Source organism: Sphaeramia orbicularis, chromosome 24, assembly GCF_902148855.1.
Source record: "Sphaeramia orbicularis chromosome 24, fSphaOr1.1, whole genome shotgun sequence".
In the NCBI taxonomy this organism is placed as follows: Eukaryota; Metazoa; Chordata; class Actinopteri; order Kurtiformes; family Apogonidae; genus Sphaeramia; species Sphaeramia orbicularis.
The window spans coordinates 22476099-22497357 of NC_043979.1; the positions used below are offsets into that span (position 1 = coordinate 22476099).

General features: G+C 38.3%; 1 protein-coding gene across 2 annotated transcripts; it reads right to left on the reverse strand.

Annotated features, from left to right (window-relative positions):
- Positions 1-10938: 10938 nt before the first annotated feature.
- Positions 10939-20897, reverse strand: LOC115415644 (alpha-N-acetylgalactosaminidase-like). 2 transcript variants are annotated; one of them, XM_030129298.1, is made up of 9 exons: positions 20741-20897; positions 19204-19354; positions 17987-18127; positions 15656-15867; positions 15478-15572; positions 15068-15229; positions 13568-13765; positions 13326-13466; positions 10939-11851 (listed from the first exon to the last, which is right to left on the reverse strand). In XM_030129298.1, the coding sequence occupies exons 2-9, from the start codon at positions 19350-19352 to the stop codon at positions 11651-11653; spliced, it is 1299 nt and encodes a 432-aa protein (XP_029985158.1). In that variant the 5' UTR covers positions 19353-19354; positions 20741-20897; the 3' UTR covers positions 10939-11650. The 2 variants fall into 2 exon arrangements, with proteins under 2 accessions (XP_029985158.1, XP_029985159.1); XM_030129299.1 differs by lacking the exon at positions 20741-20897 and adding an exon at positions 19480-19604.
- Positions 20898-21259: the final 362 nt, after the last annotated feature.

The window sequence follows — 21259 nt, forward strand, 5'->3', positions numbered from 1 at the left end:
CTTTTTTCCATTATTTATAGGTTATTATGATAGTATTTTATAGGTCTGACCCACTTCAGATCAAACATCCTTGACTGATAATATCTTCAGTGTAATTTTTACATTTCAAAAATTCATCCAAAGGGCCGGACTGGACCCTTTGGCGGGCCGGATTTGGCCCCCAGGCCGCATGTTTGACACCTGTGTATTAAAGACTCGGGTTGTAATATTTAGTGGCATCCAGTGGTGAAGATGCAAATTGCAACTAATCGAATACCCCTCATCTCTTCCTCCCATAGGGTGGCTGCAAAAAAACGAGTAAAAAGTTCCGTTTGGCTGTTCTGGGCTAGTTGTTTAAAAGAATATTAACACTCGTCCACACTAAGACATAGTAGGTGACAGTAATGAACCTTGAAACAGAAAAAAAGAACTGGAAAAAGTTACTCCTGAACTATTACAGCGTTGACCTGCTTCCTCTGTAGATAAATGGTTCATTCTAAAGTAACAAAAATACAACAATTCTTATTTTTTAGTGATTATACACTAATGAAAATGTTATCATGGGTATTATTTTCAATATCTGCAAATCTAACATGCTGAATAATTAAAATTAACTTGCAACTAAAGCTGTCACATACATGTAGTGGAACAGAAGTATATAATAAAGTAGTATAAAATAGACACCAAGTTCCTCCAAACTGTGTTTAAGTACTTCAGTGAATATATTTATTATACAGCTTGACTGAATACTTGATTGAGTCAATGGCAGCTGTTATTTTTGTGTAACAGAGCACTGCAGCCAAACAATCCAAATCATTTTATATAAAGATCTTTCATCAAATTATCAGTTTCTTGAGTAAATATCTCAGTTCAAAGGGGGATAACCTCCAGGGTGATTGGTGTTTATTTCAAAACAATGACCAGCTCTCCGTATATCCTACCTTACTTATTTCCATTCCACTACTACCTTAATATAGACACATATTTAATCACAGTGAGACAAGCTAGCGACAGATTGACAGAATAGTAGGTGAAGGTGGTCACTGTGGCCGAGAGAATGACAAGGTGATGTGAAAGAATAGATGACAATCATGGACATCCTCTCACTGCAGACATAAATAAAAGTCGCGCCGAGCTGATTGAAGGTTATGAGAGGCATTGCTGACCGATCACGTCTCTATTTTTATTGGTCGCCCCTACACATGACTCCAGTCAACTTTCTACAGCATCATGTTGTGTTTCATTACAAGGCTTTACCCAAAAATAGTTGCATTATCAGCAGCCGCAGCTCAGATGGCATTGCGTTACCTAACAAATTGTTGATGTGTGAACGCGTATCGGATATCAGCTGGAAATCTGACAAGAACTGTTTGTGTGACCCTTAGTACACACACACACACACACATACATACATACAGAGCCACCAAACAGCTCCACCTGCTCTTTCCAGTCCTTTCCAACCGTCCTCCCTGAGGCTGATTGAGGCCAAAGCCTGCTGCTGTGTTGGCTGTGCTCAGCTCCAGCTCCAGCTCCAGTGAAAGGGAAGATGGGGTTTTGTTCTGCTGCCCAGAAAAGCTTCAGGATCGAACACAGAAACCACAGCCGGGGCCAAAGACAAGCAATACACTGGAGCAGAGGAATTTAGTGGGAGAATAGGGTGACCACACACACACACATACACATACACACACACACACACACACACACACACATATAATATATACAGATGTAGAGTATGTCTGCAGGAAGGTAAATGTGGTCACAGTATCCCATGGGATTCTGGGAATGGAGGATTTGCCCGAAGTGGGAAACGGATAGGAGAGTGAAATGCAAAGAGCAGAGAGAAATGCAACCGGGTTCAAAGTCAAAAAGGATGGATATAGAGTTAAAGGGAAAGAATGAGATCATGACAGACTGAGTATGTGTCGTCAAAGTGTCTGTGTGTTTGGCTGGCTGTGTGTAAGAGAGAGAGAGAGAGAGAGAGAGAGAGAGAGCACAGCATTGGCTGCGGTCTCTGACTTTGCCCCACACAGGCTGCCAGTAAGCAGGCAGCTGACAGCCTGGCCAGTTGCCATGCGAACCCATGCAACCCTCAGCAACGTGCAGCTCTCCTCGTACACAGCGGCGTCGTGGAAACAGTTACCAGGCGCGTCAGTTATCCGAGACAACAGCAGCCACTTGTGGACGTTTTCAGACATTCATTCATAAAAATCACATAGCAGCCGAACTCAGAGAAACTTTACAAGGGCCAGAACGATGAGATGTTACACCTGTTTTCAAGCCTAACATTGGCTGCTTGTCAGGTTTTGTAATGATTTGTAGATGTTGAGATCTAGTGCGGCCCTTCAAGTTCTCAGGCATGACTCTGTTCACTGTTCCAAAGTACAAAACTAAAATCTTTGTTGAGCTTAGCTTTTATGCTCACAGTGGAACAGTTGAGACCAAATAAGGACGTAAGATCAGTGGGAAGTGTTGAAATCTATAACTGTAAACATAAAAACTACCGGTTCAGCTTGGCATTTGGTCAAGCAAGGTTTTCGACATCCTATGAGTGGTGTGAAGTTTGCTTTTTATACTTATAGGATTTATTTTAGATTTTGTCTTTTTGTTTACTCAGATATTCTATTTGTTTGACAGTGTCATGGTTGATTTTTATGTCCTGGGTTATTTTAATTGATTTACCTACTTCTTTTTTTGGCTATATTACACTTTAAACTTGTTCTGTCTCATATTGATGGGTGTTGAACTGTACTAATTTACATGAACGGTGAAGTTTGATTCATTGATTTCACATGAAGTGTCAGATTCTGGAGAACTAAACTGCCACATCATGAAAAAAATTCTGTACTGTCTTGCAAATTGAAAACCATTGGTGACACACTGATAAATCACTAACTGTAGATATATACCACCTTTTTCCTGGCAACACATGTGCTGTTAATACACCAGCAGATACATTCACACATTCTCACTCCAGCTGAAACAACACAGTCGACATACAGTCAGCGGGACATTTTCTGCTGTAACACTTTACAGGACAGGACGATCTCAACCAGGCACCTATAGTCCAAACCCGGAGCAATTTAACGCCTCAGTTCTTTTAAAGGAGAAAGTAGATTGAACAGTGTGTCTGCAGAAAGAACACTGTCCGTTCATTTATGGGTCAGAGAGTCCAGCTGAAGACAAAAGTGTGTAATGGAAGCCACGATGACCAGACGAGGTGTCTGGTCTTTGCCTAATGCATGAGTGAGTAAAAGTAGGAGGGAAAATACGTCACAGGTGCACTAAGAGTGGCAAGAGCCAGGCTGCAACAGAGAGGTCCCTGTTAAGTAATACCTCGCAGACTTTCCACATTTGCTTAAAATAAAACCCGAGCGAACAGTGTAAACTACTGCTGGAAAACTCCACTGACAATTAATGACGAGTAAGTGCTAAATCTGACTCCTAATGCTTGGTGTTCTCCTCAAGGACAGTTTTATTGTGCTGCATAAGCATTTTTTTCTACCCACCTGCATTTATTAACAGGGCAAAAGCTTGAGCAACATATCATTTAAAGGATATTACTTGTGTCAGTATTTGTATTATGCATGTATATGTATTTGCAGGTTTTATTTTTGTTTCATTCTACTGCTCTTTTTTAAAATAACCCACAGCCAAATTAAAGATCTGTGCAGAACAATGTCTGTAAGAGTCTGACACTCAGGATGTTTACATGCTCATCATGCAGGAATGTACTTACAAGCAGGATTTGAAACATCAGTTGTAAATTCTGAGGCTATCTTTCAACTTATACTGCAACATGACTATAAACAGGACTATAAAGATAATATTAGACATATATTGGCCAGCACTTACATTATAAACACTATGCATTCAAAGTGACACTGTGAGTTGTCATATTAACATTTTTTTAACAAGAGAGTCAAAGTTCTTTTCTGTGGAAAAACTTAAACACAAATTATTGAAACCATTTATTAAAGGTTAATTAAAGGCATTAAACATTTATTATGTAAGATTTGTGCATGTTTGTAGGCTTATGTGGAGATTGTGTTGCAAGGTTGTGAGAGGTTGTTGTTTGTTGACATTAGCTGAATGAATGTTTCTATGCTAATTGTAGGTTGTGTTGTACACTGCTGATGTAGATGAACAGAAGACCTTCCCAAAAACATTAACCCAAGTCCTCCATATAGAAATTAGAAAATGTACAGGTTGTACATGGATGTAGATCATTGATGTAGACAACTGAGTCATCAGCTTATTAATGGCATTAGTTAATAACCAGCTCCCAGCAAAACATGCACTGTGTCTCAAATTGAGTATTTCTGTGATACTTACATGAGCTGCACTGTATAGAACAATAGGATAGAAGAATAGAATGTCTTTATTGTCATTGTATAGGCACAGCGAAATAAAAAAAAGTGCCATAAAAAAGTATAAATAATGTATATAAAAGAGTATAAAAACTAAAATATAAAAGAAAAACCCTGACAGCATAAATATCTAAAAAAAAAAAAAAAAAAAAAAAAAAGCTGTATTAAGAAGTGTTACTAGAAGTATGAAAGATACATATAACGCATACAGGTATACATAATATACCTATTAATGCAGTGTGCGATTTTGTTTAATGTTAAACAGATTTTTTTGTATTTATCAGAATTGGAAGTGGTGATGCAATGTTCTTCCTCACAGTTTTTAATGACTAATCAGCAGAGCATAACCTTCCTCCAGAATATCTGCCATGAAACTTAACTTTCTGTTCATTATCTGCCACATTGTACACTAGCATATAGAACTATTTGTATTCCATTGCATTAAACTTTCTTTGCACAGAGTGGTGTTTGCCACTGCCAGAGTGATCAAGATGGAATAATAGTAACAGCTGAGGAAAAGAAGTGACCAGTATTCCACACTACATTCTGTTTTGAGCAGACATCTGGATGCTTACAATATACTGACTTATGCTGTAATTGATGGTGTGAATGCACATACACACTCCAAATAGTGATGCCATTAGATCTGACTTGATTTATTTCATGAGTGGTGACAATGTGGATGCAAACAGTGAAACACACAGTGAAGAGCACCTTTCCTGCATCAGATTAGACTGGAGTGAGGCTGACATCATGACTCAGCAGACAGACAGTACCAGAGGCAAGAGCACAGTACCAGTGTTTGGAAGTCTCTGTGCATGCACAATACTGTGGTGCAAACAAGCTAACAGACTTCAATAGTGGAAGAGTATAACACTAACACTGAAGTACATGTGGTAAAGCTAACAGGAATGTAAATGTCAGATGCCAAAGGAGGCACATTTACTTCACTTTTCTTTTTCTGTGGCAGTGCCTGGGGGGTTTTCAACGTGCAGCCTCCTTTTAGCCCATGCATACATTCTGACCTATATCCAAAGTCCTGTGTCTGCATCAGCAGCACAACCACGAGTGGCTGAACCCCCCTGGATTTTAGGGGTGAGAGGCGCGAAGCAGACAGCGTGACTAGCAATGTGACAACAACGTGTGTGTGTGTGTGTGTATGTGTGGGTAAAAGTAGATGAAGGTTGGGGTTGGGAGGGGATGAACAGAACTGAATCAGAGGTTTTGGTTCTGGTGGTCGGGGGCTCAAAGACAAGAGTGGCAACTGCGCCGCTGCAGCTGTGGGCCTACGTGAGCATCGGCAGGAACGCTCTTCCTCATCTCAGCCCCCCTCCCTTCCCCGTTCTATTACTCTCTCATCTCTCAGCCCCCCCCACTCCATCTCTTTTTGCTCATTTGCACCTTCTAATAGATATTTCACAGCCCTCTCTTCCGGCTTTGTCCAAAGCAGTTTTGCATGGTTTTCCTTTTTTCTCTATCATAACTCCCTCTCTTGTCTCCCACATCATGTTCCCAAACGACTGAGACCTTGACGGTCAGCGATGTGTCGTATTTGGCCAGCCACCCGATATCCGAGACAACTGAAAGGGAAAGAAAGGAAGGGAAAGATCCCCTTTCTCCCACACACACTTGGACACAGAGACACAGTGGATCTGGCCTGGAATGACCTAGAAGGGTTATGTGTGTCTCTAAGTGTACGTGTGTCACTCAAATCAAGTTTGCTCATGCTATAAACGCAGTATCATGCATACAGTGCACACACTCATGTGACTACTCCTGTATCGCAAGACTTTGTGCAAATAAGAGCACTTTGAGGCCAAGGTCAGAGGTGATACTTTGCACAGAATTTGGCAGACCGAGACAAAGAAACGTGGAGGAGGAGAGTGGTGGAGTGACGAGGAAGATGACAGAGGAGAATGAATACAACGACAATTACTTCTGTGGATGAGAAACAGGATTCAAGGACAAAACACAGACTAAAAGGAGTTTATACATTGTTGTACATGTGTGAAATTGAAAAAGGCGATGTCAGAGGAGACTAAATCATAACAGAGAGATAGAGGGCTGAGTAGAATGGACTGACTGTCCTTGTGTTGTTCAGCAGGTGCATTTCTTGGCAGTAGATTTCACTGAAGGCCATGACAGCACATTAACATGGCAATGAGCAATTGAGCAATACTGACCTCTACTGGCGGCATGTGGAAGTACAGGTCAATTCAATTAAAAGGCCTTCCTCTGTATGAGTCATTTATTATTCCTGCATCTTGGGCTGACCTAGTGCCTGAAAATAATGTATGTATTTTATATTTTGAATAGCAAAAATGTATGTTTAAAGGCAACTGGTAGGACATTTAAATATATGTTGATAAAAGTAATAATGACAGCATATATATAAAAAAAAAAAAAATACACCAAAACATATAAATCCAATAACAGAATATTTATGCCTTAAACTGGCTGAAGTTATTTGCTCGACCATAATATGTCATGTTAGAAAAGGGGTTTAATTCAGTAAATAAAATCAACCCACTGTGTAACAATCACATGAAGTCCTTTCATTATCTGTGATTTACACTGACTATAACAGATACAATCAGAACCCAAATGCAGACCACCACAGAGGTAATAGTTCAAATAGTCTTTATTCAAACAATAAAGGAGCAACAGGTGTTCAATCGTCAAACAAACAAGTCTCAAAACAGAGTCTCTAGAGCCGACAGGGGAAACGCAGAGGGGACAGGCAGGAGATCCAGAACCAGGAGAATCAGTAGAAGCCAGAGGAGCTGAGGCAGAAGACATGGTCAGGAATGGAAGGCAGGTAGGTTACCGGGATCGGACGAATAGACAGAATGAGGCAGACAGGTCAGGCAGGGGATCAGGCGACAGGTAGGCAGATCACAGATCAGGTCAGGAACAGTCAGGTTCTGGAACAGATAAGCAGGCAGGAACAATGTTGGAAAGTTTTACACGAGGCTGAAGACAATCTGACAGTGAACAAAGAGCAGAGCAGTGAATATACACACCCCACCTGATGAGCTGCAGCTGCGCTCACAGGTGAGTGGAATGAGACTAATGAGGAGGTGTGACAGAGTTAAAGGGCCAGAGGGAGAAAAAGAGCAGAGGAACAGATAAAGATATGACACTGACAGTCAGGATTAATGATATGATGATAATTACAAAGAAAAAGGGATGTGTCCTTTAAGAAGCAAAAAGAAGGAGAAAACACAAGGAAAGCATTGACCTAGATCAGGGGTCAACAACCCTGGTCCTCAAGCTCTTACTATCCCGCATGTTTTAGATGGTTCCCTCTTCCAGCACACCTGACAGTCATTATCAGGCTTCTGCAGAGCTTGATCATTTGTCATTTGAATCAGCTGTGTTGGAAGAGGGACACATCTAAAACATGCAGGATAGTAGATCTGGAGGACTAGGGTTGGTGACCGCTGCTGTACACTATATAGTTTGTTTCAAATGTACCTAATTTAGTGTTAAAGGGAATATTTCCCTCTGTAGCATCACCACCTGTTGGTCAGTTTGGTTTATCATTGAACTTGTCGTCCATTCACACTCCCCAACTGTAGCTGTAATGCTAATTCACACCAGGCATTTCACAGCATAAAAAAATACCCAATTAGTGTTGGGCGATACCACACTTTTATGATTCAATATAGTACAATCACTTTTTTGGCATATATAGGGTATATATAGGGTGATATCAGCTAAAATGAACCATTTAAGGTTTGAGCCTCCTATGTCTTTAAATTTTAAGAGCTAATGAATGCAAATTATTTCAGATTGTTCCCACATCTGTACTCAACAAAAAATAATAGATTTGATTGGTGTGTGTTTGCTGTGGTGGGTGTATCAATGTCTCACATCCAGCCTGCTGAGGAGAACTGTGAGGAAAGTGGCCTGACATGCAAATATGACTTTAAAAGGATAAGGTTCATAAATAGAAAACAGGTGTACATCTATAAAAAAAAAAAAAGATGCATCATATGTGTTGTGATTGCCTGCACATAAATTTTTGTTTATCTGAGTTCTTTTATTTTTATGAAAATTATCATTTTTGATGGTGGCTCATTTTACCTGAATGTATTCAGTTCATTCCATCTCATCTCTGGAACTGCAATGAGTCCAGTCTCCAAGACCAGTTTACATGAGCTAAGGTGGTCCGATAGGTTGGACACCCATGCATGGAGGTCTGCTCAGATGAAAAGGGTCAAACACGCTGGAACCAAGAGAGAAGGAAGTGGTCCAGGTAGAAGCTGCCAAAGTCTGAGTTTTTTTTTCTTTTTTTGTGACGACGATGGCTTTGTCTATCCAGATTGCCTGTAAAAACCAGTCCCTGTGCAGACCAGTGGAGGACCTCATATACACACATACATACAATGTTATTGAACTATTCAGTTCAGTATAAAGTTACTATGAATGACTAAAGCATGATAATACATGAATAGAATGTGTCATCTGTGTTTTAACGTTAAAGTTAATACGATTGCTTTATTAAACATTACTCTGTGTTTTTCCAACTTCAGTGTCTCATTTTACCTGAAGACAGCTCATCTGAAAAATGTGGGACTGCTGATGTTTCAAAAGCTATAGGGCCGAACAATTATATTTTATTTCATCAGTTCTACACAAATATTTAATACTGTCCTTATTTCCTACAAAAACATAATTCACTGAAATACACTGCTTTTTAAAATTTTCCATAGCGATTAACCAAACAGTTTAGCTGATGTCACCCTGTTCAATACCTGATACCAATACTTTCAATGATTTTTAAAAATGAAAATGTGACACTTAAAAGATGCCACACATGACAAATACTGTACATTTAACTGATTTATTGTGAATAAATTTTGGTGGTCATTGTTTTAATCCATAAAGACCCAGTGATATTTTTGTTGAAGCTACCAAATCAATTTTTCTCTCTATTCAAACTTTCGTAACTGATTTATCACCATTTATTATAATATTCTGTGCTGTATTTTTGTTTTTTTCTGTGAAAATTTTCCTATATTTAATTCACTGATCATGTAGATCATGTTTATAAAAGCTCAGAGTAAAATTGAGGTTATTATATCAGAAAACTTAAGGAAAAGTGACTTTTTCAACTAAAAATAAATGTTTTTATTTATTTTTTTTGTTTGTTTGTTTTTATGTCTATATTTTTTATTCATTTATCAGTAATCATTCCGAATATGCTACCAGTTACTAATAACTACAATGACACTAATGGGCCCTAAGAAATAAACGAAAATGCAAGATGCATAAAAACACTGGCCCGGTGTCAATCGAACTATTTGCATATGATTAAGATGCCCCCAGTGCAAGACGCTACCAGGGGCCACAATTAGAGTAATTAATCAAAAGAAGAACATTAACATTTTAAATTGTAAATAAACCCTGCAGGCCCTGCCGACAGCACAGGTCCTGCAGTCTAACAAAAGAACAATCTAAACATTATCCATCACACCCGACTCCTGGACTTCATCTCCATCCTTCATTCACCGGTGCAGTCAGGTTGTTCTGTTTGTTCCCCTTGGTTGTTGTTTCTGTTAATAAATCCGTTTTTCCCCTTCCTCATGTGCATTTGAGTTCTATCCATTCACAGTCCTAGACAGGAGACTGTGGTCAGTGACAGGAGAAGCAGTACGAGTGAAGCATCAGATTCAGAGGTACCCATATCGGATGCGGGGACAACCGTAATGGATGATTGACAGGAGGCTCAGCCAGGCTCAGCAAATCATTTCATTCGGACTGAATAAAATGATTGGTCAGACTTTTATCAGAAATGTGTGAGAATTAAAAAATGTTGAGTTTCAATACCTGGTGGATTTCTTTTACATTTTAGTTTGGCACATACTTATTAGGAGCATTTAAAGATGATAAAAGAAAAGTGTAAAAATGCCACATCATACAGTATAGCTTTAAATGAATGAATGTCAGATGGAACCAAGGTGTATACAGAATTAAATCACCATAGATCGGCAAAGTTGAGAAGTGATGTTTTATGTCTTCTTTTGTAACGAATATCAGACCTGTATTTACGACCAAACTGTGAATAAAACGATGGAAAAAAGCAGTTTTTGTCAATATAGTCTATTTTATGTTGAAAATGTAATGCGCATATAGGTAAATTTGCTTCATCTTTAGTTTGATCATAATTACTGATAAAATAATATAGGCTACATATGTGTTATTCCTGTGGAACTGGTCTCTTGGTGTGGCGGTATGTCATACCACTGGGGTGTGCACGGGTTAGTTGGTTTCTGTTCTGCATTTTTAAGGAAATAAAGTAACTACATTGCAACAACATTTAATATTTTAATAATAACCAGTGTTAGGCAAATTACTTTAAAAAATAATTATAGTTACAAGATATTTTCCCACCTTATAGCAACTGTGCTTAGGGCATCCAAATGGTTAGCAGTGGCCCTGGTTAAGGACACTCAATTAAAACATCTATTTCCCGTTAAACCAGTAGTTGTTTATGAGACATAATGTTATAAGTTCCCTACAGTAACAGTTGTGCTCTCTGTTTCTACACTGTACCTTCATTTATGAAAGAAGAGCATTAGACTCATCGAAATTTGCCTTTATTTAAGTCAAAATTAAAAACTGAACACAATTATAAGAGAATTTCATGTAAAAATGTTTCCAAATTCCACTCACAAAGAATAGTAGAAAGAACATCTGACAGAATAAAACTATTATCCTTTCAATAAAACAAAAATAAAATACAAACATTCAGATAAAATAGCTTGGTAGCATCCTTCCTTGTACATTTTTAAGATGCAGATTTCAGTTTCCATCAAAGAAACATTTGTTTGTAAAAACCAATCCCTGTAAAGGAGATTTACAATCGCAGTGAAATGTCTTTGATCAGCCATTGATTTTTGTCAATTTACACTGACAGTAAATCAGTCACCAAGCATCATGCATCCTGAAAGAAACACTTACCACTCGTTTTGAATCAGCATTTTCCTCCCTCTGATGTTACATGTGATTTGCTGAGGCCACATTGATTTAATCAGTGTTGCCTTTGACTCAATGTTCAATTTGCCCAAAGAAACATCACATTAATGTCACAATTCATAACAGATGTCCCTGAGGTCACAGTCGTTTCATTATGTGAGAAAGATTTAAAAACAAATTGTTTGTTTTTTTTAAGAACTGGCACTTGGTGTTGGACAGAAAAATGAGTCCTTCATCACCCGATAATGTGCATATCAGGCCCTTGCAGGTAAAACTTCATGTGAACTAATGATCAGATGACAAATCCCAGGAAGTCATCAGAGAAACACTCGAGGGACGGCGTTGTCATCATCATGATATGCAGAACCCAGGGGTTTTCCGCCTCTATAGAAATAGTGAAGGCTCAGATCCGCAGGTGCAGACACGTACCACATGACGACTCCCGTGGGGTTCACTGACACTACAAAGCTGGTAGAGTCTTTCAGTTCTGTAGCTTTGTCGGTGTAGACGTCAATAATCTAAAGGGGAAGAAGAAGGAGAGTGAGAAGACTAGTTCGACATGACAACACTATGTGCACTATAAGACTGGATAAGTTGAGTTTACTTAAAAAATTTGGGGAAACTGGTAGCCTTAAAAAATGTAAGTAATGATGAAAACTTGAGTCTCTTAAACTTAAATGCTTGATTTGAATGGAATTGCTATTTTAAGTACAACACACTCAATGCCAACTTAATTTAACTTAAAATTTGTTGCAATGTCACTTACTTTGTATCATCATTAACTTAATATCAGCAGTTCATTCTACTCAATTCCAAGTTGATTTAAATGAAAATCTTTTGCAATATAAATTGCTTTGTATAATTATTCAACTTTATATATTGTAGCACAGATGGAAGATAGGCAGGAAGTTAGCTCAATGTAATTTTCCAGTACAGGAAGTGCTTTTAATTTGGCAAGTCATAAAAATTTATATTGAATAAGAACAATCATAGATGAACAGTAAAGCCATTGTTCAGCCTATGGCTCTCATGGTGCAGCTCTACAAAAATACAAAAACAAACACAAAAAGACCAATAAACATTGCCACACACACATTAAGTCAAAATTGACACTAACACCACAACCCCACTGAGCCCCTGCACATAAAAATAACACATTTTCAACAACATGCCCAATACCCACAATGCAATGCGGAGATAAAAAAGTGTGGTCATGACTAAAACTTAGTGATTTAAATCCATTCAACTTAAACTTTTTCGTACTTTCGACTATGTCTATAAATTAGTTGAATATACTTAACATTTTATTATAATGTAATAAAACTTAAATAATTTAAGTACATTTATAATTAACCCTTTCATTCATGAATTATGAGAACCTTAGTTGAGATTTTTTTCCTGCGTTTTTTTTCCTCTTTAGACATGAGGAAAACAATGTGATTGAATTGTATTTATGAACCTAGTTTTCATGGAGTTAAAAAACATGTCAACTCAGCTGAACACCATGTGTTTAATTTTTGAAGCAAAAAAAAAAAAAAACAACCAACGTTTATTTAAAACCCATCATCAGAAAGTGAAAAACTATGAAATAAAGACATTTTTCATGCAGCTAATCTGATGTGTTCTAACACTTTAACATACTCCAATACATTACTCACTTCATGGAAATAATATGCAAAAGAAATGTTTTTGATTGAGAAAACTTTTAAATTACAGTCTAATAACAATTAGCAATTTATTTTACACTAAACATATTACTGCAGATCAGGTTTATCAAGAACAGCAAAGTTACAGTAATGGTATGAATTGCAGTGTATGTGTTGGTGCTGTGTTGGATGATATGAAGCTAAAACAACAAAACCCATGAATATACAAGAGGACAGCTGTAGAATAGCTGTCCACCGGAGTGACCAGTACACATGAAAGGGTTAAAGCATTTTAGTAAATACAAAGTCCGGGCTTACAGTGTGCATATGATTCAGACAGACTGACCTTGTAGCGGCCGGTGGTGTAATTGAGTTTGCTGAGGGTTGTCTGGTATCGATAGGGCATGTCATGACGGCGACTGAAGAAAACCAAAGCACTGGCATTGTTTGACAGTGGCCGCAGGAACACCTCAATGCCACTCTTCTCCTAGAAAAGAGAAAAGAACGACACAGAGAAAAAGTATTCTAACTGTTACTCACAGGAGCTGAAGCTTTATTACAGTGGTTTAAAAGAAGCTGAAAGATCACCTTGACAATACGTCTTCCCTGAATGCCCAAGGCGTCCTGGTTGATGCTGATGATCATCTTGTTCTGCAGGATCGCGCGGGCACCACTGCTAATGGTCCGTAAGTCATTAGACATAAAAAGAGGAGCAGCCATTATCGCCCACAGCGCCATTTGAGCACGAGACTGATCCATACTGAGGCCAAAGTCCCCAATAATCAGCTGTGAGGGTCACATTTACAAAAACAAAGACAGAATTACATTTAGAAATTAATCTGTCTGAAGGTCATGTTTTTGTGTTAAAATATGACCAAAAACCACCTAAGGACCCTCATATGATAATCAACTATTTTTTCACTCTTTAATTAATTTAAGATTTCCGTAGGCATCAGCAAATTCAATTTAGGACCTTTTTAAGATCATAATAAATGTAATTAAAGACAGGTTTCATGTCCATACTGGCAAAAAGTGCAAATCTGTGACCTACGTCAATGAAAATATTCTGAAAGTAACATCAAACTTCATCCATCCATCCATCCATCCATCCATCCATCCATCCATCCATCCATTTTCTGAACCATTTAATTCTCCATTGATACTTATGGGTGATTTAGAGTTTTTGCTTTGCCCCAAGTGGAGGAGTTTAAGTATCTTGGGGTCTAGTTCACGAGTGAGGGAAGGATGGAGCGTGAGATTGACAGACGGATCGGTGCAGCGTCTGTAGTGATGCAGTCGCTGTACCGGTCGGTTGTGGTGAAGAAGGAGCTGAGCTGAGAGGCGAAGCTCTCGATTTACCGGTCAGTCTATGTTCCTACCCTCACCTATGGTCATGAGCTTTGGCTCATGACCGAAAGGACAAGATCCCGGATACAAGCGGTCGAAATGAGTTTCCTCCGCAGGGTGGCTGGGCGCACCCTTAGGGATAGGGTGAGGAGCTCAGTCACCAGGGAGGAGCTCGGAGTAGAGCCGCTGCTCCTCCGCGTCAAGAGGGGCCAGCTGAGGTGGCTCGGGCATCTGTTTCGGATGCCTCCTGGACGCCTCCCTGGGGAGGTATTCCGGGCATGTCCCACCGGGAGGAGACCTCGGGGAAGACCCAGGACACGTTGGAGAGACTACGTCTCTCGGCTGGCCTGGGAATGCCTCGGGGTCCCCCCGGAAGAGGTGGAGGAGGTGTCTGGGGAGAGGGAGGGTCTGGGCGTCCCTGCTTAGACTGTTAACCCGCGACTCGGCCCCGGATAAGCGGTGGATAATGGATGGATGGATGGTGATTTAGAGTGACCAGTTAACCTATTAAGTGCATGTCTTTGGATTTTGGGAGGAAGCTAGAGTACCCAGTAATTGTTTTAAGTCCAAACTTATGGAATTTCAACTTTTTAAAGACCTGTGAAACACTTGTGAAGTTAGTTTTCATATTCATCACCAATGACATCCTTACATAAATACAAAAAAATTACAGATTGTACAAAACTTTAATCATGTTGATGCAAACAGTCAAATGTACTCAAAAATAAAGACAATTCATACCATATCTGGGTCGTTCCATCTTCCTGGCCCGGCTGCAGGTACCAGGACATCCTGGTTTTCAAAGAACCAATCAGCAATGTTCAGGACACTGTCCCAGGAGTCCTGGATATCACCATAGTTGCGCCACAAGTTACAAATCTCTCCTAACTGAGTGTAGTTGACCTGAAAATATAAGACAAATTTCAGAACTGTAAAAGGACAAAATGAGAACAGACACACCCTTTAAGGTTAAAAGCCACATAATAAATCTATAAAGCAACTTACACATTCAGAGCCACAGATGTTAATGAGTAACGGGGTTTTACTAGACCATTATGTGCATATAGGAACATCGGGGGTAAAATTTGTTGATAAATGAATGATAAAAAAAAATCTATGAATAGTAAAAAGTTAGAGTTTCCTAATTATACCTTAGGAGGCAGACCACCCTGGTAGGCGGGCCAACTGCAGGAGTAGCCAATGGGACGGCCTGTCGCATTCAGAGCTTTTGCCATGAGAGGGTAACCTGACCAGGGGATAAACAAAAGTCAAACACCATCAAGTGAAGAAAAATCAACTCAACATCAGAGTTGTTCCTCCCAGTCCTACCCTTTTCCTGCTCTGTAGCGTTAGAATAACAGCCATCATATTTAAACATGTCCACCTCCCAGTCAGCGAAGGTCTGGGCGTCTAGCTCAATCTTGTCCAGCGGGGTACCAGGGTAACCCCCACAGGTGTGTGTGCCCATGTCACCATAGATACCCAGTTTGAGACCCCTGTCGTGCATGTAGCGAGCCAGTTTATGGATGCCTCCTGGGAACCTGTTGAGCAGGTAAAAGACAATCATTTGACATCCACATATATAATGTATTTATGGTATATACCAGTGTTTTTCAACTTTGGGGTCAGGACCTCATGTGGGGTCACCAGGAAATCAAATGAAGTCGCCTGAAATTTCTAGTAATTGATAAAACATTTTTAAAAATTACTAATAAAAAATATATGAGTTGAGAGAGACAATCACAATACATTAAAGACACGACAAACTCTGAAGCTGAAACTGAAGTACTGTGGTACTGTTTATCTTTCAAATGTTCATTGTGGTCGGTTTAAGATGCTGCAGCTCTTTCATGACTCATAGTTTGAGTTATTGTTTGTTCAGTATTAATTATCAGCCTTGTAAATCCAAGCTGGACTGACTGTACATATCCTGACCAAGGAAAATAAAATTCTCACTTTGTGCAGTAATCTACACCTGGCTTTTCTGCCTCCGTCCATAATAATATACATTATATAGACTAAATGTCGTCTAAAATTAAAGTTTATTTGCAACATAGTATAAGCAAACTAATACATGATCAAAACCAAATTAATTTTAACAAAAAAAATTTCTCTGTTTTGAATGCCTGGGGTCGCAAGAAATGTGTGATGTTAAAATGGGGTCACAAACCAAAGAAGGCTGGGAACCACTGGTATGTACACATAGAGATATGGTGAGAACAACCAGAATTATACATTATATTGTATTTAAGAATTCAGTGTGAGGCTCTTGATCAATTACAGATGGAGTTATGAATGAATCCCTAGTGACACAACACTTTTATTTGTTGTTGTTACACACAGGGCAGAGAAACCATGATGAATCAATGAAGTGAACACACTGAGCACTCTGCTTTGTCTCTGTTTTGTAGGTACAATCTTTGCATGCACAAGACACTAAATATGTAAATTATAAATTGGCTAATTGTGCACAGAAAGGCATTACAGAGGGTCATTAACACTGCCCAAAAAAATCATTGGTCACCCCCCCTTCCCCCGAATGAACTGTACAACGCCTGTTGTCTCAAGAGAGCACGCAGCATCCTCAGAGACCCTACACACCCAGGTTACAGAGTGATACAGGAGATTCAGGACACTCAAATCATAGACTAATAGAGTCAGGGATGGATAACAGACTCAACAATAAAACCTGACCTATAAAGTCATATAGTGGGCCATGTGCAATAACTTGCAGTACTTTGCACAGTCTGAATCGCTTATGCATTTTGTATTACCTTTTTAATATATTTTTACATTTTGCACTTTTTAATTGTTTTGTGTATACTCAATTCTGTTTATTGTCTTTTTATTCTTCTTTGCACTAAAAAGTATTGAGCACTAATTTTATTGCATTATTATACTCTGTATGATTGTGCAATGACAATAAAGATCTATCTATCTATCTATCTATCTATCTATGCAATTAAATTACGAAATAGGTATGACTGTAAAATGTAAAGTTATAGAGATAAATCTACAGTTAAAGTACAATATCTGAATATATCCTTCATCAAGGGGTTGGATGGGTAATAACATAGAGCTGTCCATTCAGTTCACATTATGTTCTCAGATTTTGAGCTTTATTTTTGGTTAGTTTTCTTGTTTGAAAGTAATCAATGTTGGGTAATGCTCTGAAATGTACACTGTTTGGTTTAAATGTATGATTTTAGGACATTTCAGCTTTAATGCTTAGTTTAAAACATTTGTTGGAAAAGTAACAAGGGGTGTTCAATTGTAATTAGTTACATTACTCTGGCGAAGTAATTGCAATAGTTTCATTAAATTTTAACAAGATAACAAGCAACCTGTAATCTAGAACATTTCAAGAGTAAGCCTAACACGCCACTGTCTATGACTTCCTTTTTAATGTGTGACTGGATTTTTTCATACTACTCATGTGCTCCTTCCAGGTCATTGTCTTCATCTGTACTCGCTACATGCTGATGTTGCATGTAGTTCCAATGTACAATAGTGAACCTGCTCGACAAGCTGATTTCGTTGTTTGTCATATGACTGCATGACTGTCACAATGAATTTTATTGACTTATGATCTCCAAAGTTGCAGAGTGTTTACTGAGCAGATAAAGCAGCTTCAATGTGTGTGTATATACAATGCTGTACCTCTTTGGGTCAGCCTGCAGCCGGCCATCCTTGTCTCTCTTCATTGAGGACCAGCAGTCGTCGATGTTCACATAGACGTAACCGAGTTCTCTCCAGCCGTCCTCCGAGAGTCTGTCTGCCATGTCGATGAAGAGATTCTCACTGGAAGAAAGAACAGTGTGATTGAAAAGGAAATATCACAAACACACTGGTTGAATAAATATTAACATGAATTTGTCAGAAAAAGACAGTGTGTCACTTATCAAAGATAAGCTAACAGAGCACAACCAGGGTTTCTTTTATCTTTTATGTTAAAGTATTTGGTGAATGTGGTGTTTGGTTGAATATTGCAAGCTGATATTTAAAAGCAAGAATGTTTCCTAAAAAAAAAAACAAATGGTTTGGAGTTTATTTGTAAAAAGCAGCTGGAAAAATTAATGAAGATGGCAGTAAACTCTTACATCTAACATCAAGCAAATGTGTATCATTCTTTGGTTGTCTTGTCTTTAATCTATGCTACTGTTTTAACTGTATGTTACACCCAGCAATCAACAGTTTTAATTGACTGATTAAACTGCTGTTAATGTTTAATGAATAATACATACTTATTTATATAATCCCCTTCAGTACAATATACTCATGTAAATTCCAACATACATTGAATGAACTGGTCATTTAATAAACAGCTCTGGAAAAAATTGAGAGACCACTGCAATTTCCTGTGAAATCAGCATGTGTGCATGTATGACAGCCATTCCATTCCTTTGTCTGTTGAATTCCAACACAAGCACACCTTATTCTACTGAACAGACACCTGATCTATGTCTTATTTAAGAAGGAGAAGTATAAAAACCACTACTGTGGTCATCACTATCTTCTTACAATAGGCAAAAACAGTGCTATTGGTAAAGCAAAAGTACTTTAATTGGAATCCAAAAATAACTAGTGAAAACTAAGGTCTGAAAACACCTGCATTTTTTTGTTATTTTGACCATGTGTCATGTTCTGCAAATACATGCTCTAAATAACAGTATTTTTATTTGAAATTTGGGAGATATGTTGTCGGTAGTTTAGAGAATAAAACAAAAATGTTCAATTTACTCAAACACATACCCATGAAGGGTAAAATCAGAGAAAGTGATAATTTTGCAGTGGTCTCTTGTGTTTTTTCCAGAGCTGTATGTGACAGTACGACTGTATGTTTAATGTCAGTATAGGATGTTTGTAAGTTGCCTTGCCTGATGCAGTTCTTGGGGTCATTTTCACAGTCAATGTCACAGCGGAATCGCTCCCACGCCAACCAGCCCATCGGTGGAGTCTTCATCAGCCCATTGTCGAGGGCAAAGGCTGACAGTGCTGATGCCAAAACAAACACTGCCAAACGCATAGCTACAGAATGAGGAAAAAGAATAAAAAGGTTAATAACATCCAGAGTGAAACCTACAGGGAAACATGTCAGGTAATTAAAAAAAAAAAAAAAAAAACACAAGTAAGAATATCTGAGACTACTAAACCTGAGCACTTCAGTTCCTGTCTTTTAAATGAAGTGGCCTAGACATTAACAGTCTTGTCACTTATTTACTGGCTACACTGGCTACTGTCAGTGACAACAGGCACCTCTGTTCTATTATATTCCCCTTGAGTCTCACCTGACTGGGCGTGACTGAGCTGAAACAACCAGCCAGGTGACTTCTCCCATCAGTCTTGAAATGTCAGCTGACTAAATCAAAACCAATCTGCTTATATAATGTTTTCAGATCATGACAGAAGCAAAAACTAAGGAAAACATCCTGTTGTATGAAGGATAGGCTGACTGTATAGTGGTTCTACTCTTTGTTTTTATGCAATAGTGGCTGATAAGAAGTGAATTTACCACAGAATTAAGGACATTAAAATCAAACGCTTGTATATTTACAGTGTGTGTTACTTAAAATTGTGTATATTGAATTAACCCTTTCATGCATAGTGGTCACTACAGTGGACAGCTATTCCACAGCTGTTCTCTTGTACATTCATGGATTTTATTGTTTTAGTTCCATATCAGCCAACACAGTGGACGCCGATGCATCATCCCATACACTGCAATTCATACCATTACTGTAACTTTGCTGTTATTGATAAACCTGATCTGCAGTAACAGGTTTGAGTGTAAATCAATTGCTTCTTATTGATAATAGACTGTAATTAACCATTTCTCTTAAACAAAAAGGGATTTTTTTTTTGCATATTATCTCCATAAAGTGAGTGATAACTAATATTAAAGTATGTTAAAATGGGAGAAAACATCAGATTAGCAGCATTAAAAAACATATGAATTTCATAATTTTCATTCAGTTTATCAAATACATGTTTCTTTGCTTCAAAAATTAAATGTATGATGTCCAGCTGAGTGGATGTTGTTGCAACTCCATGAAAAATAGGTTCATACAAAAAAAAAAAATTTCAATCGCATTGTTTTTTTCATGCCTAAAGAGGAATAAAAACACTCAGGAAAAATAACTTGATTAGGGTCAAAACACGATATTCAAAAATCTCTCTGACGGGACATTTTAGAGACAATTTGACCCACATTTTTACTATTAAATTTATTTTTGCTTTAGTTGGACCAAAAGGGATCATCCAAAACAAGGTGCTACTTTTCATTGAAATAAATGTTGGAATTGTAGTCAATTAAAGTTCGCTCTCTGACGGGACATTAATGTGTTTTGACCCATTAAGGTTCTCATAATTCATGCATGAAAGGGTTAATATCGTTAAAAATAATAAATGACTTACTGAAGCTCTGAGCCGATGTGAAGGAAAAAGAAGCAGGATGCGACCCAGACCCTCTAATCTGAGCTCTCCAGTCCTTTAACCGGACTTTTTGCAGACTACAGGTCTACTACAGACCCCTCTCCGACCGACGACCGTAACAAAATAAACGAGAGCTGATTCTATGAAAAAGGAAGCGGGAGTCACGTGGCTTAGCGGCTCAATCAGCTGACCTCGAAGCCGGAAGTAGTGATGGAAATAAATAGCCGGCGTTTCCTTTTTTTAAAGTCCGTTTCCTAATTTGAGGAGGACGTTTTTTTTTTTTTGTTTGTTTTTGTTTTTATTTTCATTGCAACAAGTACAAATACAAATACAAAACAAACAAAAAAAAGTGACATACTCATTTCTGTCCATATGTGCAAATATAGCAAAAGAGAATCACACCTCCAGCATGTTATATGAATCAGAAAATATCTGAAAGCATAAGGTAACAATAAAATAACTAAGACTATACAAATAAAAGATAAGTAGAAAAAAAAAAAA